General features: G+C 45.2%; 1 protein-coding gene across 3 annotated transcripts in view; it reads left to right on the top strand.

Annotated features, from left to right (window-relative positions):
• The first annotated feature begins 745 nt into the window (after window positions 1-745).
• The window catches only part of IQGAP2 (IQ motif containing GTPase activating protein 2), a 307,664-nt gene continuing 294,881 nt past the window's right edge, over window positions 746-13,528 (top strand). For 2 of the 3 annotated variants that reach the window (XM_019013491.4, XM_019013490.4), the window contains exon 1: window positions 746-1,094. In XM_019013491.4, the coding sequence (XP_018869036.3) occupies window positions 1,049-1,094 (46 nt within the window). In that variant the 5' untranslated portion in view covers window positions 746-1,048. The remainder of the gene's footprint in view (window positions 1,095-13,528) is intronic. The other variant, XM_055366992.2, reaches the window with a different exon arrangement.

The following is a 13,528-nucleotide window of genomic DNA, read 5'->3' as shown; positions in this document are numbered from 1 at the left end:
CCCTCCAGATTTTATCACGCTGAGACACAAAGAGAAAAATAGCTCCTGGCGACCGCATGAAAACCCCGATTTCAAAACAGCCACATGCAGTTTAATTTCCTTAAAAGCTTAGCCGGAAAAGGTTTCTGTGGCTTGCGACCCCAGCTGGGCTTGAGAGAAGGCTCTGCACATTGGGGCAGGGGCGGGCACAAGGTGATCGGAGGGAGGGGGATGACTCGCAGTTGTGTTTTGAGTGGTTGCCTTGGGTTATCTTGTTCCTCCAGCACACACACACACTCAGTTTCTTGTCATAAGGGGAACCCTGTTATTTTGTAGACAAAAAGTGACAGAAGCAACTTTCGAAGCAAAAAAAAAAAAAAAAAAAAAAAAAAACCAAAACCAAAAAGACGAAGAAGAAGAACAAAAGTCAACGTGAAATCTCCCCAGAGGAAAAGGAACCGCGCTGTTTGTCCCTCAGTAACTGAGCAACACCCCGGACACGCAGGGCTGCCTGTGACTTCTGCGGTTTTTCTTGCACTTCTCCGCGTTGGTTCACTTCCACCCTCGAAACTCTCCAGAAGCGAGAATTAGGCGGGGCGGCCGCCACCCCCAGGCCACCAGCTGTGCGGGGGCCCCAGCTGCAGGGGGTCCCGGCCCAGCGTCCCTCTTGGCCCCTTCCCTCTCCCCCGGGGGAGAAGGGGCGGGTCCACGCGGCCTGGGCGCTGCGCCCGGCACGCGATAGGGGTCGCTGCGTCTCGGCGCGCGCTCCCACCGCGGTGAATAACGGGGCCTGGCTGGAGGAGAAAGGAAACCTGCTGAGGGAGGCGGCGGCGACCGGCCAGGGAGCGAGGGAGGAGAGTTCACTTTTACTTCAGTGTCAGCGCGCGGCGGCCGCGGCTAGCTCTGGCGAGAGAGCACCGAGGGAGTGGGTCGCAGATCTTCGGGCGGCCAGGGGAAATCGGCGAGAGGCGGGATCCGAGCGCGCCGGCGGGGCGCAGAGCCCGCGAGCCTGGCCAGCGAGGGGAGTCGCGGGGGGCGCGCCCCGGGCGGGCCCCCGGAGACGCGCAGGATGCCACACGAAGAGCTGCCGTCGCTGCAGAGACCCCGCTATGGCTGTAAGTGCGCCGGGCGCGCGGGGTTCCGGCTGGCCTTGGGGAGCTCCCTCCCCGAGGACGGCGTTGGAGAAGCCGAGGGAGCCGGTTGCGCGGCGCAGAGGGAATTGGAAGGCAGCAACTGCGCGGCTGGCAAAGTTGGGAGCTGGAGTTGCAAAGGGCAGTGAATCGCGTCCCCCCGCTCCCCCCGCCCCCCAATTCCTAATATCCAGCTGGCAACCCAGACCCTCCACTCCGCATACCCAAACGGGGTGCGCGGGCAGTGCGGGGATTGCGCTCTGGGACAGACCAGGTTGGGATTTTAGGGGTATCAGGTGAGGAGTCCGCGGAGCTCCGGGTCGCCGCCGGCTTGGGCCAGGGGGTGGCGTAAGGCACCGGATTCTTCCAACCCAGAAGGGGAGGAAAGTTTGTTTGCTGTGGCTACAGGTGGGCACCGCAAGTAGGGCGCCGGCGCACTCTGCTAGTGCAAAGCCGGCTTGACTGGAAGGGCGGGAGTCTCCTCCTGTCCCGCGCCCTCGAACTTCACCTGAGCCGCTAGAGCCATTGGCCTCACAGGTGTAAGTCCCTCCCCTCTGAAACCCCCCAACCCCTTTCCTCCCCGCTCCCCTTGCGCGGGAGGATTGCTGTGTGGAGAGGACGCGGCACTAGGCTCCGGGGAATCCGGCGGGAGCCCGCGTGACTTGAACGAGATGGTGTCGATTACCCAGCCAGGGGCTGCCCTCGGAAATAGGTTGCTTTGGCCGATCGTGAGTGGATGGAGCCAGATTAACACCAACCACGTGGCTTCATGTGCAGAGTTCAGAGTCCTAAACATGTGCCAGGAAGCATTTCCTTTAAAACAAACAGAAAGTTGGCCTGCTGTCTCTCCAAGGTGGCCCTGTCAGTGAACCCAAGGCCGAAGACCACAGGTTAATCTTTGCCCAGGCTGGCCTTGGTGGCAGAGGTACCAGGTTTGGGTTAAGGTGGTGATACCTTCAGCAGGGTGTTTTGTTTGTGTGTGTGTGTGTGGTTTTGGATGGTGCGTAAGGCCACTGACTTACTTAACTGAAAAAGGACTCCTCAACTTGTGTAGGTTCTTTCGCCTCCTCCCCGCTGGCGTGTCAAAGATGGGAGGTTATCTTTCCTGTGTTACCCTTGCAGTGAGGGGGAGGCCTGAGGACTACAGCCTCTGTACTCTAATGTATTCAGCAGTTGACTGAGACCCAGCTTTTTGCCTTTTGGTAAATCACACAGACAGCAGAGTCTCTTGGGTTCAAGAGGGAACGCTGTGCTCATTCAGTGTTTGCAGTGCCAACCTCAGGTGGGACCCAGCTTTTTGCCTTTTGGTAAACCACAGATAGAGCAGAGCCCGTTGGGTTCAAGGAGGAATGCTGTGCTCATTCAGTGTTTGCAGTGCCAACCTCAGGTGGGACCCAGCTTTTTGCCTTTTGGTAAACCACAGATACAGCAGAGCCCGTTGGGTTCAAGGAGGAATGCTGTGCTCATTCAGTGTTTGCAGTGCGAACCTCAGGTTGGTGGAAGTACTTTAATGTGACCAGCTCTCAGAATATATGGTGGCTTCACTGTGTCAAATGATAAGATAACCACAAACTTCTGCAAACTAGGTGAATCTACATGAACAAATGATTTCTTGCTATCACATGATTGATGTCGGCCCTCACGAGCAATAAATAGTGCAAAATTTCCGTGAATGTGGTACACGAATGCAGCATTTCTGTCAGTCCCTGCATGTGCATCTGTGATGCTGCTTGATTTTCACAGAATAAATCTGTGTTTTAAGTGCACTCCAGAAGAAGCTATCAAGGGAATCCAGATCTGGCAAGCCTGAAGCCCACTCCACAGGGCCGCTTTCTTTGGAAATCTTCATCCAGCTTTCTTCACCAATGTGGTGTAAGGGGGTGGTGTGCCATCTTGTTGGAATCACTCCCGGTTACTTTCCCTCCACTCATCAAGTGCTGGCATTCAACTTGGTCACTTAACACTGTCAAAATGGAAAATATTTGCCTGTGTTTCCAGACTTTCTTGTCACCCTGAAATATTAAGGCTTTAATATGACAGTTATCTCATTAAAATGAACACTTTTATAATTTTGGTTTATGAATGGTGTATTTTCAGTGTATTCAGAACATGATATCTAGCAGAATAGATTTTGGCGTTAATAGGCATTACCTAACATTACCTATTCATGCAGAAGAGGGCTATTTGGTGTGTTAGTGTAATTTCTGGTTGTTGTTGGCTTTCTGAGCCTCCTATCAACATGAGACTGAAAATCGTGCTGTGAGCTCTTCATGGGAAGGCTAGGGAAGGATAACACAGGATTGTCCTTGCTCTGTTGTGTTCTAGGGCTGTGCTTTTTCTTGTTTATTGGTTTGGTAAATACAGGTTCAGTAAAACCTCAAATTATAAGAAACAGGTGTTACCCCTAGCATTTAAAAATAAAGTAGCAATACATTGTAATTTCAGTTCTAGTGCTGAACGTTCTGAGTATAAGATGTTTGAGACTGGGCTTTAAACACAACTTTTTGGTAGTTTGAATTAAGTTGTCTATTGCTTATTTTGGGCCTGAGCTTCTGTTCTGCTCTCTCTCCTACCCACTTGACTCCTCATTTAATTCAGTAGTTCTTACACAAAGTAACTAACTCAGCTCAGGGCTACTATGGTCTTTCTCCTCTGTACCAGGCTGAATGTCTGTAAAAGACCACATAATAAATTGTACTTGAGGGATTTCTCAATGAGTTCTCCATGAGGCCTCTGACTCTTCTCAGGTTTCTGACAGATGCAAGATTGCTGAAGTCGCCCTGATTTGCACACAGGAGCACTGGATTGAAATTAAATAGACTATTTTCTATTTAATTTCCACTGTTATTGGCCACATCTTCCTGCAATCTGTGAAGCTATTTTTGTATAATGTTAATACTACAAACAAAGCTGAAACAATTCAGTAACACAATTCTGAAGGGAAGAGGTGGAAGAAGGAAGTGATAGTAGGTAGCTGTTTAAACTAATGCAGACATAGACATAGTATGTACTATATATTGTATGTATAGTATTTTTCTATACTCAACCAAATTAAGATGACACTTATGCTTAGGTGTGATTTGCGAATAACTTGTGTTGTTGTAATGGATTATGATGTATCTGCCAAATTAATTCTGAAAACACATTGCTGCCATGATCTGTCGTAAGTTTTGTTCCAGTTACTTGAGAGTTAAAAACACCAGCAAGAGCAAAAGAGGGGTTTGTGACTAGGCAGATGACTTCACTTACCACTGATAACCCAATCAACACTTAAGTGACTACAGTGGGTCTCCAATGATTGCATAGGCAAGAACTGTGGTTTTCTACACTTTACAAGATTCAGAGCCTTCCTTTCATGAGATACATTGTACAAAAATTGGGGATCAATATTTCACTGTTTGCTTCTTTTAAAAAGTGCAACTAAGTCCAGCATGTTGTGGGGGCGGGGAAGGGGAAGTTGAGAAAGATTCTGGTTGAGCATTATTATTATTATTTTTTTAGGCAGTATCTTGCTCTCTCACCCAGGCTGGAGTGCAGTGGTGCAATCATGGCTCACTGCAGCCTCAAACCTCCCAGCCTCAGGCTGTCCTCCCACCTCACCCTCCTGAGTAGCTGGTACTACAGGCACACATCACCACACCTAGCTAATTTTTGTATTTTTTTGTAGAGATGGGTTTTCACCATGTTGCCCAGGCTGAGCTCAAGCAGTCCTCCCTCCTCAGCCTCCCAAAGTGCTGGGATTACAGGTGTGAGCCACCACACCTGGCCTGATACTGTGAGCTTTTGGGTACTACTCTCTGCTCTTATCTGAATAGTGAAATTACTAAGTTAGTTACCTGGAAACTGGAGTTTTGGGGTGGTCAGTGCAACTAAACTCTTATCCATCTACGATGACCAATCTGAGATGAAATTTAAGTTCTGAAGTAGTTAAACGCAGTTGTGTAAAAGGTGATTGAATAAGTCGGTATTTAGCATAGCTCAGCTGTAACATCCTATCAGTGCTTTCATTTGAACCATAGAAAGGTGTATGCAGCCTTATCTTGAGATACTGTCTTCAGTAGACAAAAAGTCAAGCTGCTCCCTCATATGCTGGTGTTTTGGTTGAGCTTTTCAAAAGGATCTTTAAGGTCAACAGCTGAAGTGTTATTTTAGTATGGTTTTAACTTTAATTACACATGCTGTTAGCCAGAATGACTTGTTTGGGAGAGTTTAAGCTTTTAATACCGAGTTTGTTTTAGAATTTGGTGTTATTTGGGGTGTTAACTCCTTTTTCTCTAGGGAACCAATGACTTACTATTGCCATCTTACTACACAAGCTTTTTAACAGCCCCTTCTATTTACAAGACCAGTGCTCTAACCACTGAGCTATGGAGCCCACGTCAGCCCCTTCTATTTAAAAGGCTGGGCATGGTGGCTCACACCTGTAATCCCAGGACTTTGGGAAGCCAAGGCGGGTGGATCACATGAGGTCACGAGTTTGAGACTAGCCTAGCCAGCATAGTGAAACCTTGTCTCTACTAAAAATACAAAAATTAGCCTGGTGTGGTAGTGCATGCCTGTAATCCCAGCTACTTGGGAGGCTGAGGCAGGAGAATCCCAAATAGGGGAATCCTAAGCAGGGGAATCGCTTGAACCCGGGAGGCAGAGGTTGCAATAAGCTGAGATCATGCCACTGCGCTCCAGCCTGGGCGAAAGAGCGAGACTCTGTCTCAAAGAAAAAAAACAAAACCTAATATACAAACAGATCTAATGCTTACCATGTCTTCATGGTAACCAAAAGAGAAACAAAGGCTACTCAACGTCTGATTTGATAGGGTCAGGTAAGTCCTACAGGGCAGGCAGTTTAATATGGGATATGGAACAAAGGTTTGTGAACTTACCAAGGGCTGGGTGCTTTTCATGTGTTACTGTTATCATTGGCTCATTATGGCCTTTGAGAGGGCCAGTGGTTTTCCATTTCACAAAGAAGCTGAAACCCCTAGTACTGTGTCAAGGCCACCCTGCTAGCTGGTGGCAGGGGAACTTGAAAGCAGCACTGTCAGATCCTGGAGCCTTTCCTCATTGACTGTTGCCACTTTGCTGCCCCTGAATCGTAAATGTTCACCCCTTCTGTGTCTTTAAGTAGTTTGTCATGATTCTCTCAAGATGTAGAAACCTCTAGCTATTTATGCTGGATATGGTGGTATACACCTGTAGTTACAGCTACTTGGGAGGCTGAGGCAGGAGGATCAAGATTTCCAGGCTGTAGTGTGCAATGATTACAACTATGAATAGCCACAGCTCTCCAGCCTGGGCAACATAGTAAGATCTGCCCGCCCCCCCACCCAACCCAATCTCTCTTATTTATTTATTTATTTATTTATTTATTTATATATTTTGAGATGGAGTTCCACTATGTCACCCAGGCTGAAGTACAGTGGTGAGATCTGGGCTTACTGCAACCTCCGCCTCCTGGGTTCAAGTGATTCTCCCATCTCAGCCTCCCAAGTAGCTGGGACTACAGGCATGCACCACCACACCCAGCTAATTTTTGTATGTTTTAATAGAGGTGGGGTTTCCCCGTGTGGTCAGGCTGGTCTCGAACTTCCTACCTCAAGTGATCCGCCTGGCTCAGCCTCCCAAAGTGCTAGGATTACAGGCGTGAGCCACCACGCCCAGTGAGACCCCCATCTCTAAAACAAACAAACAAAAAACAACAACACAAAAAAACCTGTGGCCATTGGATAGTGTGCTCATTTATAAATAGATGCATAAAGTTGATTTTGCTGCTGAATTTTTTCCTCCCAAGAAACAGCATAGAATACATGGGCTTTTTTTTTTTTTTTTTTTGAGACAGAGTCTTGCTCTGTCACCCAGGCTAGAGTGCAGTGGCATGATCTCAGCTCACTGCAACCTCTGCTTCCCGGGTTCAAGCAATTCTCATGCCTCACCCTCCTGAGTAGCTGGGATTATAGGCATGTACCACCATGCCTGGCTAATTTTTGTATTTTTGGTAGAGATGGGGTTTCATCATGTCGGCCAGGCTGGTCTCAAACTCCTGAGCTCAAATGATCTGCCTTCCTCAGCCTCCCAAATTGCTGGTATTACAGGCATGAGCCACCACGCCCAGCCTTACATGGGCTTTTCATAGAATACATCCAAGCTTCATCAAAAGATTTTATGTATACTTAGAAACATCCCATCTCTTACTGTGAGGTGCTGAAGTGAAAGGCTTTTCCATAATAATATAGTGACATGCCCCAGTGATTGCTAATAGGATAATTTGTAAAACATGCTTTATTACATACACTGCCCATACCTTAAAGTCTGGGATTGTTGAGAAATGAAATAGAAACTTGTAGTAGTGAAGCCGACCTGCGAGCTGATACTTTGTCACCTTACTGCTCTATTTTATTTTCTCTCTAGAGATGCAGTGTGGTGCTGATAAAATGGCAGAAGCTTTGGAGTTGAATAGATGTGGGTTTGAATTCTGACTTCCATTGCCTGCCTCAGTAGCCTTGGGGTTTTCTCCTGTACCTGGAGAGGTGTGTGGAAATGATATATCTATACAGGTGGCTGATGTGGTTCCTGGCACATAGTGCTAAACAAGTTGTAATGGTTTCAATTAATTGAGCACCTAATACTAGCAAAGTATTGTGATGAATGAAACACCGCTTAGCTGCTGACAGCTTACCAGAGAATCTGGGTGACAAGTAAAAATGCTTATACTTTTAGTGCCCTTCCAAGTTCTGTGGAAGAGAAGATATGAGAAGGATGGATTTGGATGGGGGCAATGGGAGGGCTTCATGAAAGTTGTGAATTTGAAATGACCTTGAGGAAGGTCAGAGGAAAACCTGAAAGGCGTGCTAGTATATTTGTACTGTGGAATCTTCTATTTATATAGGCAATAAAGGACAATTGGAGCTGTCCTGAGGAGAGTCACCTGATGCAACCCCTTACTGATGTATCTTCTTGTTCTTTGAGATGGTTTAAAAAAAGAAACACCCCAAACTTTTCATTAGAGACATGGGTGAGTGGCCCAGTGAAGTGAGTGACAGGAGAGGCAGGTGTGGCGAGACAGCGATGTGAGCATTTGGTGCCCTCTCTGCTGGCTGCTCAGCGGCCTCTTCACTGTGCTTCTGGGTTTGGCTGTCTTTTGGATGAACAGCTTTGCCAGAGGGTTTTGCCGAGGATAGGTGAATTCTATGAGAACAGGTAAGAAAACGAGTTGTACTTAGAGCAGGACAAGGATCTTGACAACTGAATTCTCTAGTGGGTAGGGTTTCTCTCACCTCATTTTTCCTCATTCTCTCCATTAATTGTGGCAATGTTTACCTTTCAGATTTCACTGATTTACGGTCCTGCAATGTCCAGCATCCCAGTTTTATTGAAGAATGACTTAGACTGTGTTTCCAATTCATTGGCAATTGCCTGAGGAACTTTCATTTAGACTTTTTGTGGGATTTTACTAAGCTCTAATTGGACCTTCCTTTAATTTTATAATCGTGTATTATGTATGACTTCTTCTTGCCAAGGTGCCTAAGAGGAGCTGACAGCTGTTTATTTAGTATATGCAGTGGTTTTCAAAGAGCAGTCTCTGGAGCAGCAGCAGCAGTAACAGCAGCGGAGCATCTCCTGAGAGCTTGTTGGAAAGGCAGATGCCCAGGCCCCACTCAGACCTGCCAAATCAGAAAGCCTGCGACGGGGTCTGCAGTCTGAGTTTTAACAGGCCCTCCAGGTGATTCTGCTGCGCTAGAGCATCAGAAAGGTAAAGAGGCATTTCTGATATATAGTTACTCTTCACAGTGCTTGCAGGTTTTTGTCAAGTAAGTGAAAACACATGGGTATGTTATGGAACGCTTTATTTACAGTATCTCTTGAATGTTTGATTTGTAAACCACATGCTAACCAGGCCTTGATTACTTTACAGGTTCATGTTTATTTTATAGAATTAATTTTGCTATGACTTTAAGTTTGCTTTTCTTTCTTCTGGGAAACAAATGTGATTTGGAAGGTGCTGTGGTTTGAATGTATTCCCCAAAGTTCATGTGTTGGAACGTAATCCCCCATGCAGTAGTGTTGGGAGGTGGAGCCTAATGAGTGGTGATTAGGCCACCAGAGTTCTGCCCTCGTGAATGGGTTAATGTTGTTATTGTGAGAGTGAGTTTGGTAAAAGGATGAGTTCAGCCTCCTTTTCTCTCTCTTTCACCCATGCGATGCCTTTTGCCATGTTACGGTGCAGTAAGAAGGCCCTCACCAGTTGCAGGCCCCTCAACCTTGGACATCCTAGCCTCCAGAACTGTGCGGAAACAAATTTCTGTTCATCATAAATGACCCAGTCTCAGGTATTCTGTTGTAGCAGCACAAAACAGACTAAAACAAATGGAAAAGTTTAAAATCTCCACTGACTAGAGATAAAGCAAGCTTGGCTTCCCAGGGATTTCAGCTGGAAGTGAGGCTTTTAGGAGCCATTGGGAAGGCTGAGTGAACGGGGAACCTTTTTGTGTAAGAAAGGGAACTCTAAGCCTGGAAATTCTGAGCTTCTAATCCCTGGGGGTGGCACTCGGGGGGCTGGACAGTAAGAATTGATAGATGTCCTCCTCCTCCATTTTTTTTCTCTCCAGGACACCTTACAGTGTTATTCATTTATTCGTTTATTCATTCACAATTTTTAGAACTGTTGAATATGTTAGCAGAGATATTATTTGATAGACATAAGTGCACCCAGGTCATTCCCAAATTGCAGGGAAACTACCAATCTGTTTACTTTACTGTTGATAAAAGATAGGAGGACATTTTTATTGTTTATTGCTTGGGATCTCCCAAAAAGATTTCTAATTGGTTGTTCTTTCTCTATTACTACTAAATCTCTGGAGGAAGACATTTTAATTTTTTTAAAAATTAGGGTGGTTTATTTCTTGATAATTTTTATTAAGAGATAGGATCTCACTATGTTGCTCAAGCTGGACTTGAACTCTTGGGCTCAAGAGATCCTCCCGCCTTAGCCTCCTGTGTAGCTGGGACTACAGCTGTGTATCACCATGCCTGGCATAGTTCCTGATAATTTTGTCTCAGTTCTCGTATTTTATTGGCAATATGAATTCAATCTTAAGTAATGTTAATGCATATCCTATAGTTGTCTCCAAATAAGTAGACTTGATTTGCATATAATTGAAGCAGCATATATTTCACATACTTATGCTTAGATTCAGTATCTAGCCAGCAGCTCGGTATCCTGGCACTTAGAAGATACTCAGTAAATATTTGCTTTATGACAGGTTTGCATAACATGTCTATACTGTATTGTTTGTCTAAATGAGGAATTTATTGTCTGTCTAATAAAGATCATCTTGGCAGCTTTCAGATGCCATGCAAACATTAAATGTTGAGTTTAGATTTGCTTCCATCCCCTGTGGAACCTGGGCAAGTTGTTTTAATTTCTCTGTGCCTCAGTTTCCTCATCTGTAAAATGTAGGTGGAAAATGCATCATCAAAGGATTAAATGATTTAATAGATGGAAACGTACATGCTCAAAGTGTGCTCCCATGGAGTCAACGCCTAAAGGGCAGGGATGGTGATGGCAGAACCCCCCTCATTACTGCTGCCCCTTGGTCTGTATCCTTCTTTACCTGTATCCTTGTCTACCTCCTTGCCTGTTCTTTTTCACTCTAACAGAATGTGGATTTAAAATCCTAGCCCTATTTTCTTTTTTCTTTTCTTTTCTTTCTCTCTCTCTTTTTTTTTTTTTTTTTTTTTTTTTTTTTGCGATGGAGTCTCACTGTGTCGCCTAGGCTGGAGTGCAGTGGCGCGATCTTGGCTCACTGCAACCTCCACCTCCCAGGTTCAAGCAATTCTCCTGTCTCAGCCTCCCGAGTAGCTGAGACTACAAGCACATGCCACCACACCAGGCTATTTTTTGTATTTTTAGTAGAGATAGGGTTTCACCGTATTAGTCAGGCTGCTCTTGAACTCCTGACCTCGGGTGATCCATCCGTCTCGGCCTCTGAAAGTGCTGGGATAACAGGCGTGAGCCACCACGCCCAACTCTAGCCCTATTTTCTCTTCAGAATGGGAAAATTCTTAAGTTATCTATATGGAAATACTTCAGTCTGTCAATTTGGGTGGGGACCAAATTAATCCTTGTGTCTGTATACTTAAAAACCTAATATGTTCTATTGTTTCCAGATATAGCCGAGGTGGGGAGAACATTTGGACTTCTGTGTTGTATATTTTGCCATCTTGCAGGGGATCTTGGAAGTGTCATTCTGAAGTTACCAAGCATTCTATTATTTCATTTAGGCTTCCAAGTTGAAGTTGGTCGTTGCTGCTGCTGTTGCTTGTCTAAAAGCCTGAGGGTTTATAATGCTATCTAGATGGGAAGGAGCTACTTGAAATGTGTTTGAATCTTTATGCTTGCTTCAGAATGTAGAGTTTGACTTAGCTACCAGGGTCAGCCAACCTTGTGGTCAACCCAGTCCTGTGGGAGTTTAGAAGGGAGGTGAGGAAGAGGAAGTACACTTGGTACACTGGGTTCACCTAACATCCCTCAGGCCTCACCGCCTCTACAAAGTTAATGAAGTTTTGTGTTCATAAGCTCAGTGAAGCTCAGCTGAGAGGACTAACTGGAATGTTGGAGCCATTAGGAATCGAAAACCTGGGCCGCAACTCACGTGCCCGCTTTTTAAAAAAATTCTAGTACTTTTCATAGAAATGTTTGCTAGTAACCCCTCTATTATTCCTCACCTCCCCAAAAGGGGACCATTGTAATCAGCCAGTCTTGGTCCTTGAGACCGTCACTTTTCTGTTCTTTGCCCCAGTCCTACATGAAGCAGGCTTCTCAGGGTGGGATGAGGGGCCTGGTAAGATAGTCACATAGTCAGCCTCATGAAATATGACTCCCCATTCACCTGCCCCCTAAACTGTGCTTCCTCAGGTAAGATCTAGTAAGGCAGCCCACCAGAGCCTCGCTGCATGTTGAACTCTTAGGAAGTTTGACCAAGAAATGGTAGTTATAGAGCTAATACAGACATGCTTTTGCTCTCATTCTGTTCTCTACTAATGAGTTTTATTTTCCAAAAAGAAACAAAGATACATTTATTTGTAAAGAATATATAAGGCCGGACATGGTGGCTCAAGCCTGTAATCCCAGCACTTTGGGAGGCTAAGGCAGGAGGATTGCTTAAGGCCAGGAGTTCAAGACCATCTGGGCAACGTAGCAAGACCCTGTTTCTACAAAAACAAAATAAAAAATGAATATATAAAGATAATTTTTTCCTCCATGAGAACCAGGGTCACGTGAGGCCCTTCCCTGCTTTGGCACTGATTCTGGTGATGGTCTCAAAAGCTTCCTTCCTCAGTTCTCCAGTCTAATCTTTGCTATTAGTTTGAATTGGCTAACAGGTTGGAGGATTGTGCTTGCTTATTCCTCTTCACTGGACTCTGCCTGTAACTTTTCACATTAGATTAGCGGAACTCTGAGAAAGAAATGGAGCTTATAATGTGCTTCTGTATTGTAGCTTTGATATCTCTGAAAATGTGTACCTTTCTCTGCTAAGTAGGACAAATAAGACAAACCAAACAGGGAGGGACATCCTCATCCTGTGGACATGTGAATATTTCTAGAAGGTTATGCAAATAATCTAGAAGGTTATAATATCTTTTTAGAAGTTGCCTTTGGGAAGAGGGACTGGGAGCAGGAGTGGGAATGCGATTTGAAATAGTTTTCACCATATGCTGTATTACCCTTTGAAAAAGTAAAGCAAATGTGTGTTTTTGAAAAATATGTTTTGAGAATAATGTGGACAAAATAGAACAGCAGTAAAATCCATGAGGAATCAGGACTGTATCTTTTGGTCAATGCTGTATCCCCATTGTCTGGTACATAGGTCAACATGGCAGCAGTGATTCTGTGTAGGTAATGAGATATTTTGTGACTAATATTTTTTCTTCTTCCTCAAATTTTCAGCTATACATGTTTTTATAGTTAGACTATAACAGTTGAGTTAGAAAAATTGTAAGTTACCCTTTGCTGCTCAAGATACAAAGTTCTCTTTGGCTACAAACTTTGCCTTATGAAAATTAGTCTGAAAGATAGATCAGTTATTATTGGAAGGATTCAGTGGCTATCTAATTTTCCAAGTGTGTATGTGTGTACATGCATAGGGAATGAGGGACAGAAATGTTAAGAGGCCCAGGACTCTATAGTTGTTAAACTGTTGTAGTTAATAATTTGTGAAAGGGGCCAGGCACAGTGGCTCCCACCTGTAATCCCACCACTTTGGGAGGCTGAGGCAGGCAGATCACTGGAGGCCAGGAGTTCAAGACCAACCTGGCCAATGTAGTGAAACCCTGTCTCTACTAAAAATACAGAAAATATTAGCTGGGCATGGTGGCATGTGCCTGTAATCCCAGCTACTCCGGAGACTTAGGCAAGAGAATCC

The sequence above is a fragment of the Gorilla gorilla genome, chromosome 19 (assembly GCF_029281585.2).
Source record: "Gorilla gorilla gorilla isolate KB3781 chromosome 19, NHGRI_mGorGor1-v2.1_pri, whole genome shotgun sequence".
In the NCBI taxonomy this organism is placed as follows: Eukaryota; Metazoa; Chordata; class Mammalia; order Primates; family Hominidae; genus Gorilla; species Gorilla gorilla.
Note: the sequence above shows the minus strand (reverse complement) of the source record. Positions and strands in the feature narration are given on the sequence as shown.